Below are 19,161 nucleotides of genomic sequence, written 5' to 3'. Positions count from 1 at the left end.
CCCAGAAAAACACCAAGCTACACAACTAGAACATATACAGAGGGCCTAGGTTAGACCCATGCAGGCTCCTTGATTGTCTGTTCAGCCTCAGGGGGCCCCTGTGAGTCCAAATTTATTGATTCTGTAGATTTTTCTGTGGCATCCTTGACCCTTCCGGCTCCTACCTTTCTTCCTCCCCTTCTTCAGCAGGATTACCTCTGTGCTGCCTACTGTTTGGCTGTGGCCCTCTGCATATGGAGAACCTCTTCTTAATGTGGATGAATGAGGGAAAGGGACTCCAACCCGTGGGGACTTTGTGGTGTCTGCTAAGTAATGCCCAGCTATGTCATTAAGGAATATCTTAGTCTACTGGAGTTGAAATATGGGACAGGAACCCAAAATATTTAGTGCTCATTGCAAAGTCTCAAAAGAAAAGTACCCAGTGAAAGGCTGGGACCCTGGCTTTCTACATCCTTTCTTTCAAGAGTATTCTCCTTTCTTATATGGCTGGGGAGTAGAGAGATGTCGGAGTCTCTGGATGTGCTCATCACAATGGCCCCAGTTTCCTCAGTAAACCTGGGAGGAAAACATGCCTTCTCTCTATTCACCATGCAGCCCTCTGAGCATGGTTCGTTTGAAGTGGGGGGATCCATCACCGTGACAATGAAGGCAGCTCTACTCTCTGGAGAAGGAAGGCAGTGGTACATGGATAGTTTGTGTTTAGCTGGTATCTTAGTGTGGAAGCCTCTCCCCACATTCCTTCATGAAAGTGCCTGACCTGACAGCTGAGACTTGTTAGGAAGCTCCTGGGCTTAAAGACACACTCTGTAATGTTCTGAATCAACTTAGGGGGCACCCTGTCGCACACTTCAGATACAGCCAGAACTCATTTAACTCATCCAGGAATGTAGATGCTTATACAATATTGTCATTGCCAAGGACAGTTGATTCTGACCCACAGAGGTGTTAGCCTCTCTAAGGAAGCCTGGGGCCTGATTCTCTGACACACAGGGAACTGTCCAGCTGGTCTCAGGGCTGAGCGAGAACCAGAGGTTCCCCACACACCTGACAGGGTCGAAAGGTAAGAAAGCCTTTCTAACAGGCCTGAGCTGTTCTCGCAGTAGGACACTAACTGAGTGAATATGAATTTACACAGATTATGAATCCACGCAGTTGCTCTTAACACGGAAGGAATTCCATAAGAAGAAGGATTTTCATTCCTGCCTCAAAAAAGAAAAAGTGCCTCTTGCCCTGTGGTACTGGAGGACACATGATGGCTGTAACAGCATCAGAAGACAGAGATACTAAGTCTCCAGTACCTGCTGTGTAGGGTACTATTTTCTTCCAAATAATTGATAACAATGTAGTTACAGGACTGTAAGGAGCAGAGGAAGCCTTTTTGTAAATGTGTGCTGTTTGACACAGACATAGCTATATTGAGGATCCAAGGACTCTACCGTACCATGATGGCAAAACCTTCCAGATAAGGGTAATACTTAGAGGGAAGGCAAAGCCTTCTTTTGGTCCAAGTGTGATGTTGACAGTGTGCGCTAAAAGTAGCAGCTTCCTCCTCCAGGATGACTGCAACCTGAGACTGGTCCCTCATAGAAACCTTCAATCGAGACAAGCCCACCCCTCCCACCAGGATGAATGTACTGAGACTCTGGATTATGGCAAGGTTGGAGCTCTTCCTTCTGAGCACAGGTGAGAAGCCCAGCTTTCTGCGAATGTTTCCCCATGTCTTTTCTTTCTTTATTACCTGGGACCAAGGTGTGCAGAAAGTGGCTAATACCTGCCATTTCTTTCCTGGCTGTGTTTGTAAAGTCAGGACACCTGTAGCCATAGGCAAGAAAAGCTTAGCTACAAACTACAAATAGCCTGAGGATCTCATGTTTCTTACGTGTGTGGCAGTATACATGTAAAGAAGCTTATTGCATAGTTTTTACAAAATATTCTCACTTCAGTTTTGTTTGTATAATAACGACTAAGTAGAAACTTGTGCGTTACATAAGCAATCACATGGTCCACTTAAGTGTTAACATCATGTCTGGGGGGGTCATAATTTTTTTTATAAAGTGTTACTACTTAAAAGAACTCAAATAGAATTTTGGAATGACTTGGTATATAGCAAGTTTTCCCAGACATATATTATCCATGTAGAAAAAAGGCACAAAGTTTGAATCCTTCACAGTTGGTCTTCATTTCAGACAGGGTCTCATGTAGCCCAGGCTGGAATTAAACTCTCTATGTAGTTAAAGATGACACTGAATGCCGGGTCTACCGTTCTTCACCTCCCAGATGCTGGGATTGCAGGCATGCAGTGGACTAGGACCCACGGTCCTGTGCATCTTATATATTTGCTCTATTAATAGAGGTCCATCCTAGCCTGTCTACGCTGCTGCTGCTGCTGCTTCTTCTTCTTCTTCTTCTTCTTCTTCTTCTTCTTCTTCTTCTTCTTCTTCTTCTTCTTCTTCTTCTTCTTCTTCTTCTTCTTCTTCTTCTTCTTCTTCTCATTCTTCTTCTTCTTCCTCCTCCTTCTTCTTCCTTCTCCTTCTCCTTCTCCTTCTCCTTCTCCTTCTTCTCCTTCTTCTCCTTCTTCTCCTTCTTCTCCTTCTTCTTCTTCTCCTTCTTCTTCTTCTTCTTCTTCTTCTTTTCTTCTTCTTCTTCTTCTTCTTCTCCTCCTCCTTCTCCTCCTTCTCCTCCTTCTCCTCCTCCTTCTCCTCCTCTTCTCCTCCTCTTCTCCTTCTCTCCTCCTCCTCCTCCTCCTCCTCCTCCTCCTCCTCCTCCTCCTCCTCCTCCTCCTCCTCCTCCTCCTCCTTCTTCTTCTTCTTCTTCTTCTTCTTCTTCTTCTTCTTCTTCTTCTTCTTCTAAAAGAAGTGTGTGCATGCATAGTAACCCCAAAGAAAGGAACCCATTTATTCTAATTTGATCAAAACATCTAAGTTTTGACATCTCATTAAAAAGGATTTTTCAAGCTAATATATGTCAATGTATTTTTCTAAAGAATGGGGAGCAGATAGCTACTCAGACTATTAAGAACTTTCTAATTTGCTGAAGGAGAAAGTCATATCTATCTATCTATCTATCTATCTATCTATCTATTTTTATATAGATCTACATCTATATATCTATATTTACATAGATATCTATATATCTGTATAGATCTATATAAGCCTATTTATATAGATTTATATGAATATTATAGATTTATATAGATATAGAAATATATCTTTGATTCATAGAGGTGAAAGAGCCACAGCATGGAAACCTTTTCTTTCTCTCCTGCTGGAATGATGCAACTCTCCCATAGCTTGCTACAAGTACAAGTATATGCTTTTCCTTCGACCGTCCCTTTCAATTCATTCCTTTAAAGCTAATTACTTGGGTGTACCCTGATGACAAAATGGATGAAGTCAAATGAGGGAAAACAGAACAAAAGAAAAATCATCAAACAGAAAGCCTGGTGTGTGCACACCTTTATAGAAGGAAACACACCCATGCTCTGTGCCAGCTTCTCAGCTGTAGGAAACCTATGTGCATGTGAATTCAAGCATGCCATTGTTCACACTGCTGCAGCACGCCACAATCATGTGCAGGCAACTCTCTGCCCAGCAGTACCTGTGTTTGTAGAGGTAAAATGCAAACCCTGATAGAATTAGAGCGAAGAAGGGGACGAGAATCGCAGCTGCCACAGAGCCACTGCTGGTGCCCTGGTAATGATTTGAAGAATCTGCATCAGAGTTGGAAGGATCTAGAAGACAAAAGGAATTTGAAGTTATTATATACTGCTGAGGTAGAAAAGTGTCTAGAATATGTCTTAGAGATGAACACAAGAATAGGGGTTTCCATCCCATGGTGAAGCAACCTCGTATTCTTTCTTGAAGATTGCTCACCAAACTTCCTCTTAGTGAATTTTCCTTTCCTGAGCATGGTATACAAATGGAATCTTCTAGAATTTTTATTTAGCTTCATCTCTAGTGTATCAATCATCAGTATTTTATTGCTTTCCTAATGCTGACTGATATCCCACTGTATCAATAGATGTACCACATTTCATTTCTATGACTCCTCAGTGGATGGACTTTCGAAGTTTCTTCTTGGGCAATGGAAATAACACGCCTGAAGCCTCCGGGACACATGTGTAAGAACATGCTTGGGACACATGTGTAAGAACATGCTTCCAGTTCTCTTGGCAGGACAAGCAGGGGCACAATTCCCTGTCTCTGTCACTCTATGTCTAACTTTGATGAGCTGCATGTTGCTTTCACAGCTGTTGTCCTCCTGAACATCCTACCAGCAGAGTCCAACCTCTCTGCCTCTTTGTTAGAACTTTTAAATTTCTATTCTAGCTATAATAGTGCATACAAAGTAGTGACTAGGGACAGCTTTGATTTCCACTTCCCCAGTGACTGATCTTGTCCGGGATGGTTCTTCTCAATTCTCAGCTTGATGACATCTACAACCACCTGTCAGACAAGCCTCTGGATATGCCTCTGGGGCATAACCTGATTGTATTATTGAAGTAGAAAGAGCCACTCATCATGTCAGATCTTGGACTCTGTAGGTAGAAGAAGGGAACTGAGCATGTGTTCACTACTCTGTTTTCTAATTTTTGAATGAGTTGTGACCAGATACTTCACATTCCTGCTTTACCATGATGAACTGTGACTTAAATTGTGAGCCAGAAAGCCTTTCTCCCTTAAGTTGCCTCTGTCAGGGACAAGGAAAGAATCTAACATAATGTCCAACATCTTTTGTGGGCTTTTGTGTTTGTACATAATCTGGGAAACTTGTACTCAACCCCTTTTCTGTATTGCTGGCTTTGTCATCAGCTTCCATGATATGGAGCCCAATACTCTTTTATGTATTCTAGATATAAATGAATGCTCAAATTTATTATATTTATAGATTTCTTCTCATTTTGTGTGGATTGGCAGATCACATTTTTCCTGTCAAAACCAATTCATCCTAAGTTTCTTGTAACTGTTTCGACATTAGAATTGTCTTTCAGATTAACTTGACTTCAGTATCCATTCAACCTTAATCACTTTTATTTGGTTTATCTATTGACTGGAGACATTTAGGAGGTTGTTATTTTCATCTATATACATAAAAAAGTGTTTTATCCAGCATTCGTGAATGAATTATGGCCACTGGGGCATCACTAAAACATTGGCATTTTTAATTAGCTGAAAGGGAGACTCACTTGGGATTCAAATTATTTTCTAAAGCAAATTGTTTTTGGGTTTTATTTTTTGACAGTAAGGTCACCATCTCAGGAGGATAAAGATTTCTTGTTAACACAAGCTGTTATTTTGTTCTGTTACAAAGAATGTGGCAATATGAAGATGTACTATAGTCAATGATAGCTCCTGGCATTCACTGTACGGGTAAATCATGACATCCCTGTGGTCTTTGGAGCAGCCCACTGGCATGTTTGACCATTGCCAGAGAGTGGTAAACCAAAAGCAGGGAGGGCAAAGGAGGGCTCAATTTCTTTGAGGTTTTTATATTGTTTCATACAATGAGATGAGTACAATGTCCATCTATAGGAATGTTATCCATATTGTCATGCTCCCCAGTGTGTGGATTTAGAGCTTGGCTGCTTCATGATTCAGGGAATCAGCTTTATGTTTGTTCAATAACCCAAATTCTTTTTAACTAGAATAGCCTATGCTATCTTGATTCTATGACTGCCATACTCTGGTGTGGCCAGACTACAGTTTATCAGCTGCCTTTTGTTACATAGCTTGGATTTGTGCCCTTGGTGTTTGAATCTAGACTATTACCATTGCTAGTCTTAGTCTAATCATACCCAGATAATATAACCCAATTTGAAAGACTGTCTCAGCCTTCAGACCCTGCTGACACTGATTTGATCAGGAGACTGAATTCAGGATGGTGGGAAGAGAATGTTTTCTAATGGCTTGCCCTTACTGATTATCTTTGGCAGTAACTATAGGTAGGTGACATCTTTCCTTCACTATCCTTGAGTATCTGGGTAGCAGTCTTCTGTGTGTGCCATCAGTGACAGCCACCCCAGTGCAAACTTCCATATTGGCTTCCTCTGTACCGGTCTCTGGGAATCAAAGTCTGCACGGCAGTACTCTTCGCCACAAAAGTCAATGTGGTGTTGACAGTATGCAAGCACGTACAGCCATCTATGCTGTCTAGGAAAAAATATGGTGCTCCAACTCATTTCACAAATGTCTCTACTGTATTGTTGGTAGACACAGATAATGGCCTTCATGTGAGCAGAAGTCAGAGCACACAAGGCAAGCATTGTTTCTAATCTAACCCAGTGAGTCATTCTGCAGTTGGATAGGTAGGAAGGTAGGGGTGAATCTCGGAGGGGTTGGAGGAGAGGGGGTGAATGTTATACACAATATGAAATTCTGAAAGAATTAATAAAAATATTGTTTTAAAACCCTGCTGGTACCTCTGTTCATGGTTTTAGTCATCTCTTTATGGTTTCTTTACAGCAGAATTATTTAAAGACTCAATTGGCCTTTGTTTTACACAATAAACAAACAAACAAACAAACAAACACAAAATAGGTAAGTTTACCTTGTCTTTCCAGCTTGAACTTCCCGAAGTCTTTTCCATGTATATCACCCTGAAAGGAGAATCCTCCTCTCTCAAGTCCTGAGGATACCTGGTGTGCAGGGAAAGGGGGGCAAGGCATAAGAAGGAGAGAAAATGTAGCTGTCACCCAAAGATAACTGTCAACACTCAGATTTAGACATTGCATGCCCAGAGTGGAATTTTCCCCAACTCATTTTACTGACATAAGTAAACTGAAAATCAGTACTGAGTTAAAGGTCGAGCACCATAGGAAGCGTCATGATGACAGACAGCTTGATTCCTAACATGATCATCCATTCTAAAGGGTCACATGGCAATGACCTTCCCAAATGGGGAACACTATGTTCCGTGGACTCACTTTCATTGGCTCCATCCCGGTGAACATCATGTAAGACTGTGAAACATTGTCATAGCAAAGTGGGCCACAGAAGCTGCCTAACTCGCAGAGAAAGACACTGCACCAGCTTCTTCTGTACTCTGAGGAGCCTTCTGAGTATTGTGTAGCTGATCTCTAAATGTTCACAACCCTGACAGTGAGGGTGTGGATTAGCGTAGTCTAACCTAGACTGAAGAACCTGGTTGTCTTCAGCAGGAAGAATTCCCTTAACTCTGGGCCAACTCTTTTCTTATATCAGAGATTTGGTGGTTGCCTCTATCAAATGATGGGATACTGTGACCTTGCTTCAGGGGTACCTTCTGAGTTCCTGAGGGATGGGCAGTGTTTCCTCTGCCCATAATTCTCAGTGGATCATGAATTCTTTTGCCCAGACCTGAAAGCGGGAGGACCATATGAAAAATCTTCATGGAAGTACTTACATAACCATCGAGTCCCCAGTTGTCATTTTCAAACTTGCTTACAAAAATATCTGCTGGGCCTTTGATATGAAAGGCTTTCAGAAGCAGGTGGGCCTCTTCCTTCTTGTAGACCCCTGGAAAAAATGTTACAGTTGTCAGTCCTACTCTGAGGAAGTCAGAGTCAATGACTTGGTCATTAACTCATCCAATAAGGAGCGGGCATAGTAGGGAATCATGACACAGGCAACAGAACATTTAAACACAGGTTTTGTTTTGAAGATTGAACGTTAGCATCTTTCCCACTATGGGGTTGGGTGAAGGGGAATCATTTCTTACTAAAGTCCTTGAAAGAATCCTTCTCAAACAACTATAACCCATTCCACTAAATTCAACACCACTATCCAGTAAAAAAATTAATGCAAAGGGCCACCATTTTCATCCATATTATATTTGCTTCTGAAGACAGGGGTATATAGAGAAAACTGACCAAAACTCTAATTCAAAACTCAGCTCTTTCTAAAAATGGCTTATCCTGTTCATAGGAAAACATCATGGTGGGGGAATTTTGAGGCTCACACTCAGAGACAGGCAGAAGGTACCGAGTATCTGTACCTGTGAGCTACACCTGCATGGAGATAACTGTGATACAGCCCAGAGAGGTGCTGCTGAAAAGTGCCTTGCAATTAGGGCCTCACCAAAGGAGGAAAACACAAACCGCAGACACTAACCAAATAGTGCTGAACCTGTCACTTCCCACAAGCAGAGAGGATATGTATCTAGAAGCTATGGTGCATAAAGGTACATAGTAAACAGATGAATTCACTATCAGTTCACTAGAGAAGCAAATCTTAGCACCCCAGGAGTGAGCTCCACCTGCAGATACCCAAGTGGAAGGGACCCTGTGCCAGTAGACAAGAGACTACCTGAGTCTAGCTCTGAGTAGTGCCTTTCCTACTATATGCAATGCTGTGACTTTTTTTCCCTCATGCATTTAACCTCCAAAACTTTAAACTTTGACCCCAGTTCTACAAGCTGCACAGAGAGATAAGAAATTTATCTTTATGACATTTTTTCATGGTTACAAAAAGCAACAAGAATGCAAAATGTCACACATCCAGCCAAGTTCTCTATAGACATTACTTCTTTCCTGCCTCTGGCCATTATCCTTTAGATACACCATGGTGGGAAGTTTGGGTGTCCCTGGATTTAAACATTTCCCAGGTCCAGACTATTGAATTCCCAACAGTAGTCTGTGGAGATAAAGGGTTTATAAGCCAATGGGGTCATACCCTTCCCTGCCGCCCTCCTCTCTCTCTTTCTCTCTCTGTGTGTGTGTGTCTCTCTCTCTCTCTCTCTGTGTGTGTGTGTGTGTGTGTGTGTGTGTGTGTGTGTGTGTGTATTGGTAGGAGAGCTCACATGTCCATACATAAATGCAGGCTAGAAGTTAATGTTGGATATTTTCCTCTATTATTCTTCAACTTGACGCTGAGACAGAGTCCCTCATTGAACCTGGAACCTAACGTTTTGTCTAGTCTGGATGCTAGAAAGTCCTGGGATCCTCCTACCCGAGACTTCTGATGCTAGGGTTAAGATATATGCTACCACACAGACTTTTTTCATGCGTGATGGAGAACTGAAGTCAGGGCCCTATGCTGGGCGCTGAAAGCTTTACTCATTTAGCTAGTTCTCCGGACCTGTACTCGAACTTCATTTAAGAAACAAACACTAAATTCCCAATCCTATGAGGAGTAAGACTAAGGAATTTAAATAAAAGTTCCATGTGGGCTTGGTATAGTGGTAGACTCACAGCAGAAGATGAGGCAGAGGCCTGGCCTACACAGTCAAGGATTGATAGAGACCCTGTTTCTAAAAAACAAAACAAAACAAACAAACAAACAAAACCTACACTCCTTAGTTTCTTTTATTAATGATACATTTTTAGAAACTCAATATAAATAATTTGCTCACTAAGACTGGTTGGATATTTCTACTCAAAGCATTGAGTCATTCAAGACAAGCTTAAGCTTTAAGGAGTTGACCAGAGACAAAACGTGTCTTTATAAGAAGTGGGTAGCAAAAATTATGCTGGAACATAGGCATGATGGCTCATACCCATAGTCCCAGCACAGAGTGGACTAGGTAAAAAGTTCCCTGCAAATTTGGAGCTAGCCTGGTCTACATTATGATATTTGGGTTATCCATGACAACATACCAGAGCCTCCCCAACACTAAACCATCCCCAGATGTACATATGATGGTACTATCCTTATTGGTTACTGATCTAAACTGAGGGTAGATGGTTTAGCACAAAGCTCGACTCTGCCCATTGCTCACCAGGGCACTTAGGAAAGTCATTTGATTCTTCCTCGGACTAAGTATGTGACCAAGTCTCTCTTTACTTATTTTTCTTGTTCTCTCCTTTTGTCTTGAAAGGGTATATGATAAAGTCCTTACATCACAGCATCTATCTAAAAGTGAAAATGATACTGGCTAGAGTTGCTTGAAGTAGGTCTGACACTGAAACCTGAACCTACTATGTCATTCAGGTCTCATATCAACCTTTGGGTGACAAAACTCCTAAGAGACATGCCAGTCAAAAAACAAGACAACCAAACAACTTAATCCAGAGCCATGGAGTTCTAGATATAAATGGGGGGTTCTTAATTTAATAGGTCATACATGCAATTTTGAGGGAAGAAAAAAGAGGGTGTCTCATTTCTATATCATTCTCCATAATCCCCAGAAAGAAAAACTAAAAGGCACAGACCACAATCACTGAGTACTCCAACAACATTCCATGTAGGTAAAGCCCACACAACCTGAGTAAGAAAATGTGCTTGGAGGTCCTCTTTCCTACCTGTCAGCTCCAGCTGCACCTGTGAGGCTGCGGTGAAGGTCGCATTGACCTTGCTGCTGGTTGCATTAAACCAGTCCACAGTGAGAGTCGCCGGCTGTCTCTTGCCTAAATATTCATAATATCCCTTCCACACCGAGTTGATGAAAAATACATCAGAAGGAACTGTTGGTGGAAATAGGGAAAGATCAGGGTCAGGACAGGCACAGACATGGAGTCTAGATTTTTTTTTTTTAATGCAAGAAGGTCCAAGATTGCCCAGTGAGGAAGCACAGCTAAGGACCATGTACAGCCTGGTGTGACCTTGAGCGCTGTGCCCTGAGTGTTTGCAGTGCACTCAAAGAATTGGGAGAGCAGGGCTGTGGCGGGTGGGGAGGCTCATGCTGCTCTTTGGGAAGTTATTAAGAATCATGGGTGTGCTGGGTTTGACATGCCAGGTACGGAACAGACGGTTCAGTGAATTGGTTCTCCCAGTGGTACATTAGTTTTATCCAGTAAGAGATGCTCTCACCTGACCCCTGACTATTTCTGCTAAATCACTTTCCTGCAGATTTACTCTGACATCCATGGAAAATCTGGGGGAAATGACAGTAGCAGTCTGTCAGGAGCTCCACTCAGGACAAATTGACACTTTCCAGCATTTGATGGCTCCTGCCTTTAGAAGAGGCATGTACCCAAAGCTTCTACTCTACGCTTATTTCTATGGGAAAAATAGTCTAATGTTCATTTGAAAGGCAGTGTGACAATCTCAGCTGGTACCTTTATATATGTGGCTTAAATACAGACACAAAAGGGACAGGGAGTCGGGGAGTCTTTTTTAATATAAAATTCCTCTGCCACGGGAATACCACATAAAGGTAATTGGGATATTTCCTTAAGTTTCCATGTTTATTACACATATTAAATTTGGTTTTTACATCTCCCTGGTAGCAGTCATGTATAAATTCTGATGACATTAATATAAAACTGAATGGTATAACACCTTGTAAATTCCCAATCATGTTAGCACTAAGACTCTCGGTGCTCTCTACCCCACAACGTGTCTCTATTGTTTAATTAGCCAAAGTCAACTGTAGGAAGCCTGGGTCTCCACAGTGTTAGAGTTGCTGGGGAGAAATATTTATTTCCCTGTAAATATATGACCTTTAGCAGATCTAATGATGTGACAAATGATGATGTCACAGGCACACAAATGCCATGTGATAGATGATGTGATGTCACAGGTACACAGACACCTATGTGACAGATGACAATTGGTGATGTCACAGGCACACAATGCCTACGTCCATGCTTCCGCCTTTGCTGTCACTGAATGTTTTCCCATCTCACTAGACCAGCCAAGCCTACAGAAACAAGACTAGCAAATCAGTCATCCTGGAAGAATCCAATCTGACAGCTGCCTGTGGCTTGGGTACACCTAACTCACTGATAACGATAAGAATGGAATAAAGTTAAATTAGTAAAAATCTGCTGTGTGTCAGCCTAAGTATTTAAGATACTTGTAAGCAACCAACATTTAACATTCCTATTTATAAATGGCCTTAACAAAGCCTCTCCTTTTAACTAAACCCCACAAAGTTCCTTATTTTATATTATTTAAGTTGTCTCTAAAGTAACCATTTACCCCTTCGAATCTGCATGTTTTGCTGAAGACATTGTTGTAGATGGTCCAACTATTGCCCCAAGCCACCACTGTGGGTTCATTACTTTGACAGGGCAGCCTAGTTGTGTAGAGTTAAGAAGAACTGAGGGCCTAGATCATATCTCAATTTCTGAGTTGAGCTATGATCATTCATTTTGAAGGAGGTACCTTCATGGCTTCATCTGGGCCCCTTCTCATCTCACTCTCTCACTGCTGACCATGTGCAAGAATAAGTCAAGGAGTAGGTTGCTAAGCTGTAGTATGTTATACCCTGGCAAAAGCCCAGTTTAATTAGCACCTCCCTTTAGAGAGAAGGATAAAAGGCCCATTGATGTTAATGATTGTGCCCATAAAGGTGCGCGTAGCTATTTCAACATCTATAACAGGAAGTTGGCAAATAGGAATCAGAGCTGAAAGTCTACAGTGATATTTTGTTTAGTTCCCCAGAGGTAAATGTTGCTTTGCACAGTGTTGACTTTGTCATTGATTTATAAGTTATACTTAAGATAAACTCAAAAGATCAAAGCATATTTTTATTTCTCCTGTGTAGAGTGGGAAGAGTCCCCTACTCCTTCTGGTAGGTATTTTCTTCCTCTGAGAATTAAAGTAGATAGCATTTTTTGAACTATCAGTCTTGTACATAGCCTTCCACGTAGATTCTGACACAGAGTTTTACATCCAAGAAACGAGGGCTAAATCTGAATCCACAAAACACTAGTCAAGTCATTGTGTATATTTACAAAGTTTTACTATTTCTGGTTAAAAGCAAAGTCAAACCTGACTCTAGAACAAAACTTGGGGATACATTTTGTTCCTTCAAAGCACATTTAAATTTCTAACACAGATCCGGTATGCAGATGGCTTCCAATTGTGATATGTTCCCTTGGGAACAGCATGGCATCAATTGGATTCTACATATGACTCATTTAGCAAGGGGCCATGTAGGAGGGCAGGCTATAGCTTTCATTCTTGGAGACAGAGAGAGGATACCTGAATTATGGAGATACTGGAAAAAATAGGGCTGTACATCGGAACTGCTCAAATATCAACCTTTAAGCTGTCAAATGCCTTATGTGTGTGCTCCCTCAAGGAGGGGGGTTGCAACCCCATTTATAAGGCTCTCCATCATATCACATGTGGGATCAAAATGCCCAATGTGTCTTCTAATGAAGCCCTGTGAGCACACCAAGGGCGTCTGCCTATGTGCTGGTGACATTCCGCTACTAAGCTATTAGGGTGATGGATAGAGATGTGTGCAGGTGTGGTGCTTTATGGTGGACCAAAGGATTCAGAAATTTAAATTCTAAAGATCATCTCACTGTGCAGAACTGAGAAGAAATCAGTTTGATTGAAAGCTAGAACTCTTCTGGTATACAAACCTGGAGTTTTAGTAACTGTTTCATTAACTTCTCTCACTCCTTTACCTACAAGTAAAAAGACAAATTATCATTTGCAAAAACATTTATTTTTTTGGGAATCAGGTTGAAAAAAAATGTCATACTGAAGCGACTCTCCTTTCTGTGGATTATTTTTTTTTTTAAAAAGAGTACAAAATGTAAGTATTGTATGCATAAACACTTCAGACCCAGGTGTACCCAGCACCACTATTCTGGTGTTTGTGGAAATGCTAAGCTCAGTGGTTAGCCCCGTGTTTGTGTCTCTGGCATGGAGGTTCACACTAAAGGTGCTACAACAGAGAGCCTTGCAAATGAGGGTGGCCAAGGGTGACTTCTTGAGAGCTTCTGAGTGGACATTGCCTCCACCAGCAGGAAATAACCCAAGCTAGGAAAATGTTATAATCCCTCATTACCCGATCCCACCAAATCTGCGTGTTTATAAGTTAATACTGAAGAACGTCAATGCTCTTTCCCCATACATTGTCGGATCTGGTCAAAGTTAGATTTATAAGCCCTCCATTTCTCTAACATTATATTAAATTGCAAGCTATTTTCTAAATGTTTCTTCGCCTCTCATAATGATAAGGAATGAGACTCTAACTTAGAACTGGGAAACAACTTGCTGCAAGGAATTCAAGCTGAAGTTGGGGTACCTTGGTACTCAGATGTGTCTGCACCCATTGCCCAGGGATTGTCATCCAGGGTGTGCTGGGTCATATGCTGGTGGCTTTCTCTCTCAGCTTTGACCCAGACTCAGCCCTCCCCTTATTAAACACATCATTTCCCATGCTAATTGTATCTGCAATTTTCAACCATAGAGCCAGTATCAATACTAGAAAAATGGGAGTTTTACCACCCAACTGATTGTGGTCTTAAAAATATACACATGATGTTTTACATGTGCCCAGACTGCTGATGACGTGTGCTGATTCATCTCATTTTAAAGAAATGCGTTTTCTGATGTCACAGTGTATTTTGTTCTTTTAACTCAATGTTCTCCTTCAGACAAACACCTTTCCTCTTTAGCTTACAAGTCAGTTAGTAACAAAGTCTACCCATCTGTTCGATGTTGGTCCTCCTGTTAGACACTCGCTGTGCACACATCCAAGCACCCAGAGCCCAGACACCGTGAAACACTGACAGCGGGTCACTGTCGCTCCATCACAGCATCTCCTGAGAGTCTCCTGACCTGCACACTCTCCTGACCACACTGGGAGTTCTTCCTTGCTCTTTGGAAGGGCACTTCATGCCTGGACCAGGGACTTACTTTTACAAACAGGTGACTTTCCTGTCCATTTCATGTCTGCTTTACACGTCCTGTGCTCAGATCCGCCAGCAAGGAAAAATCCTGGATGACAGGTGTAGACTAAGGTGTAGCCAAAAGCTGGAAGATCGATGGCTCTCACATCTGCATGCGCTGGGGTCTCTGGCTGCCGGCAGGCATGGGCTGAAAAGGCATTTAGTCCATTAAAAAGCAATGGGGGTCTTTGTTGTAAAGCTACTACCTTTCAAATGTCCATAGGAACTAATGAAGGAAACATCTACTAAAGGTTATGAAGTTAGGGATTACATATGTGAGAAATGTGTACATATATATACATTTATGTATATACATACTCATATGTAATATGTATACATACGTACACACACACACATACACACACACACACACACACACACACACACATATATATATATATATATATATATATATATATATATAAATTTAGAGGACAGATCCTAGTTTTGACTAAAAGACAGAGGCATAACACAAGAGAAATAATATATTATTTCTTAATGTGGGGCTGGAGAGATAGCTAGGTGTTTTAGAGTAGTTTCCACTTTTCCAGAGGACTTGAGTTGCTGCCAGCACTCATGTTAGATGGCTTACAACTTACTAGTAATCCAGCTCCAGGGATCTGGGGCCTTCATCTAGTCTCTGTGCATAATCACATATATGTGCACATACTCATATAGACATGCACAAATAAGAATGAAAATAAACACTTTAAAAAACCTTTAATAACTGATAATACAAATGAGCTAACATATGTGAACCCGTGCATATTCAGATATATGCTTGTCGGGTGACATCATATATATTTATTGTATAACTAAATGAATGTTAAATTTTGGCATGTTTTAGAGGTTTATTTATAGAATTGTAAGTCCTTATTTCCTTTAAAGATATAATTTGGGGAGGAATAAAATTTGAATACTCATGTGCTACCACAAATAATCTTGTTTTATAAAACACACACATGTCTTCAGTTCAGGACTTAGAAAATGGTCATTAAACAAGCCAGCAAGTTCACAGTTGTGAATTTAGTTGTTTTAAGCATTGTCAATAGTTCATAATTTAGCAAATTTCCAACCTTTTTTCCTGTACTATAGCAAGGTTCATAATACACATATCCATGCCTTAGTGTGTGGGTACATGACTGTACACACATATGTGCATAGCTTCTCCACATGACTGAGTAGTGAGGTAGCTATGTCAGCTTTGACATAAGTGCACACATGATTAATCTGATAAAAAACCATGATAACTTCTATTTTACTCATCCTTACAATAACTTTCCACAGCATTCTGCGGATAACTTTTCTGTTCACCATAGCAAGGCACAGGGTTGTCTAATATAAACAGTGGGTGATATGAATCACTTAGTTCAAATTCCTTACAGCACGTTCTCATGATTGAATCACAAAGTAAAATCTACTCCATCCATCACTGTCCAATGTCTATGGTGACACTATCACGCTGAGTTCACACGCTGTCTCCTGCTCATTCCTGGATTCAGGAAATGGAGTATAAACACACAGAAGGATGGCCAAGTACTCGGGACCTTCTGCCCAACAGTGCTGAATCTGACATCATTTCTTGTTTTGCGTTTCTGGCATTTGCCTCACATCCCCTGAGAACCTAGTTTCCTGTCACCTGGTGCCTCATCCTGCTTCCTACCAAGCAGTTTCTAACACATCAGTTCTTGGGGTTGAAGATCATCATCGCTCCCCAAGCCCTCAGCCTTGTTGGTTTGACTCATCTAAGAACCTTAGGACCATTTTGAGAGATGCACAAATTTGGAGTTAGAGAATGAAAAAATAAACAACCCCACTTCTCTTCCCAGCTTCCCCGGCAGGTGAGCTCTTTGCGGATACTTGGGGTTGAGTCTGTGAAGGAAGAACGGGGACTTACGGATGCACTCTGTCTGGATTCCACTCCACGTGAGGTTGGCAAGACAGGTCCGGGTAGTGGAGCCTTGGATGTGGTAACCTTTTCTACATCTGAAGAACACAGTGCTTCCAACCTGAAGAGAAAACAAACAGGGCTGCAGAAGGAAGACAGCACCCCGGAACCGCGGGAGGTGTGGCAGTCACCATTGTTAGTGAGCTTCTGTGAGGACCAGCCATCAGCATATCATGTCTAGATGTAGGGCAGAGCATCACACTCAAAAGAGACGATATGCTATAATCTAGGGGCCAGAGAAGAGGGAACAGAAGCAGGATCTAACCATCAGTATGGTTCTTTTGGGGGGTGGGGATAGAAAGAATATATGTAGTATGTTGACAAATGCCTGTAACTCAGCAGGTTGAGACAAGAGGATCGTGGGTATTGAGTTTCAGGTCAGCTTGGACTACAGGTAGAAACTCTGTCTCAGACAACACATGTGGGCTCTCTTTCCATAATTTCAGAAGTCTCCCTCTTTCATTGATGTCTATTACTTTATTTTCCCTCCCTGTGTTCTTTTTATTTGAAACCACAGACAGCACCACAGGGACCTGCTTTTGTTAAGACTCTGGCTCCCTTTGGTTAAGGCTGGCTCCCTGCTATATGTTCCTGGGATCCATCAAAACTCAATGTGTCAAGATCTGTGAACCATGTCAGGTACCTGAGCACCTTCCCTATCTCTCTCCCTCATCATCTAGAGACTTTGCTTGTGCCTTAGCTCTCTGTTTCTGGCCTCCTGTCCTTCTATACAGGAGCCTTGGTGTCCTGGGGTCTTGCCCTGAGCCATAGTCACTAGTCACTCAGTGGCCACCATATTCTTTTTCCTGTTCTTACCCTAAGAAGGGGGGATTTCTAAAAAGCCAGATTTCTCTAGACAATGACGTATGCTTATGCTCTGCGTATACCTAAGATGTACAATTCCCACATGTGGAACATAAACATAGGCATGGTAGAGAAACAGCTGCCAGGAGAAAGCTGCTTGTCACGTGACAACTCTGCCGGGGCCTGCTGCATACACAGCATTCCTTCTGTGCCAAGCAAGAGTCCAAGGATTTAAACATCCATCTTCCTGAAGCTCTGAGATTTTAAACTGTCCTTTGTCTTCTTGGGAATATTCCAGCACCATTCCTTATCCCTGTCCCCACTGGAGGATCTTGAGAAAACTGTAATTAAACTAAAATGAAAACCCACCTCGCATGTTGAATGAGAGATACAGAAGGGGTGATCTCCTAGCAGGTGATAAAGAAGAAGTGGGAATGTACAATCTAAGACAAATGAATGTATCTGAAGTTCGTTTTAAGAACTGGTACCAATCGGAGAGAAAGAATGCTGTGCTCCCTTTCTAGTAGGAAGGGTTTCTACCAGATATGACCTCTTGAACTCCCTGGTGACACACTGATGGAATTCACCAGAGACCTGCAATTTCCTGACAGAAGAAATCACAGCAGCCTGTCCAGGACACCAGCTTCAGCCTGATGTGCTAATCCACAGGGCCTGATTATGTGTCTGACCTGAACTGTGACTGTATGAGGCGGGGCTGACTGGACATTGCAGCTCCCCTCTCCACTCAGGCAATTCACATAGTGCAAGTGGAACATCCCACAATGTAAAGGGGTTCTTTCTGGAGGTGTTAGTTCTGTACCCCATTTTTAAGGTTATTTGGCTCTCAAGAGTCTAACTTCTTGATTTCTTTTTATATATTGAATATTAGCCCTCTATCAGATGTAGGACTGGTAAAGATCTTTTCCTAATCTGTTTTGTTGTCATTTTGTCCCAGTGACAGTGTCCTTTGCCTTACAGAAGTTTTGCAGTTGTGTGAGGTCCCACTTGTCAAGTCCTGATCTTAGAGTATGAGCCATTGATGTTCTGTTCAGAAAATTTTCCCCAGTGCCCATGTGATTGGGACTCTACCCCACTTTTTCTTCCATTACTTTGAGTGTATCTGGTTTTATGTGGAGGTTCTTGATCCACTTGAACTTGAGCTTTGTATAAGGCGATAAGAATGGACCAGTTTGTATTGTTCTACATGCCGACCTCCTGTTGAACCAGCACCATTTGCTGAAAATGCTATCGTTTTTTCCACTGGATGGTTTTAGCTCCTTTGTCAAAGATCAAGTGACCACAGGTACTTTCAGGGTCTTTAATTCTATTCCATTGATCTACCTCTTTTTTTCTTTAATCACTATTGCTCTGTAATACAGCTTGAGGAGGTCAGGGATGGTGATTCCCCCAGAAGTCTTTTACCGTTGAGGATAGTTTTTGCTATCCTGGGTTCTTTGTTATTCCAAATGAGTTTGCACATCCATTTGGAAAGTCTGTATCTTTTAAGAGATAGTGAGGTACGTTGTTGGGAGCCGTCCATTATTTTTTGTCTCTAAGGTTATTTCTCCACCTTTATCCGCTTCTTCTGTGGATCCAAGGGACCTGGCTACTTCTACCTTCTCTGTGACTGCAGGTGGTGCCCAGGTAGGCTAAGAAATGCTGAAATCTATGGTGATCAGTAGCAATCAAGCTTTCATTTCCAAGATGAGCCACTGAGAATACTGGGAATAATATCCATTTATATCCCAAAGTACCAGTAATCTGGAAACAAACATTCACCATCAGAGGGCATTTATCTGAAGCTTGACGCTATACCAGGGTCATAATAGAAAATATGCTAAAATCATCCCATCTACTG

The 19,161-nt window shown here is 41.8% G+C and overlaps 1 protein-coding gene across 2 annotated transcripts in view; it reads right to left on the bottom strand.

Annotated features, from left to right (window-relative positions):
- Csmd1 (CUB and Sushi multiple domains 1) overlaps positions 1-19,161 on the bottom strand; it is a 1,600,162-nt gene that overhangs the window by 4,966 nt on the left and 1,576,035 nt on the right. The window contains exons 63-69 of one of the 2 annotated variants that reach the window (NM_001037327.2): positions 16,449-16,560; positions 14,520-14,699; positions 13,235-13,279; positions 10,217-10,378; positions 7,381-7,493; positions 6,547-6,634; positions 3,598-3,730 (exon numbers count right to left, since the gene is read on the bottom strand). In NM_001037327.2, the coding sequence (NP_001032404.2) occupies positions 3,598-3,730; positions 6,547-6,634; positions 7,381-7,493; positions 10,217-10,378; positions 13,235-13,279; positions 14,520-14,699; positions 16,449-16,560 (833 nt within the window). The remainder of the gene's footprint in view (positions 1-3,597; positions 3,731-6,546; positions 6,635-7,380; positions 7,494-10,216; positions 10,379-13,234; positions 13,280-14,519; positions 14,700-16,448; positions 16,561-19,161) is intronic. The other variant, XM_039094737.2, reaches the window with a different exon arrangement.

Source organism: Rattus norvegicus, chromosome 16, assembly GCF_036323735.1.
Source record: "Rattus norvegicus strain BN/NHsdMcwi chromosome 16, GRCr8, whole genome shotgun sequence".
In the NCBI taxonomy this organism is placed as follows: Eukaryota; Metazoa; Chordata; class Mammalia; order Rodentia; family Muridae; genus Rattus; species Rattus norvegicus.
The sequence above is the reverse complement of the archived record's forward strand: the minus strand, read 5'-3'. Positions and strand labels throughout refer to the sequence as shown.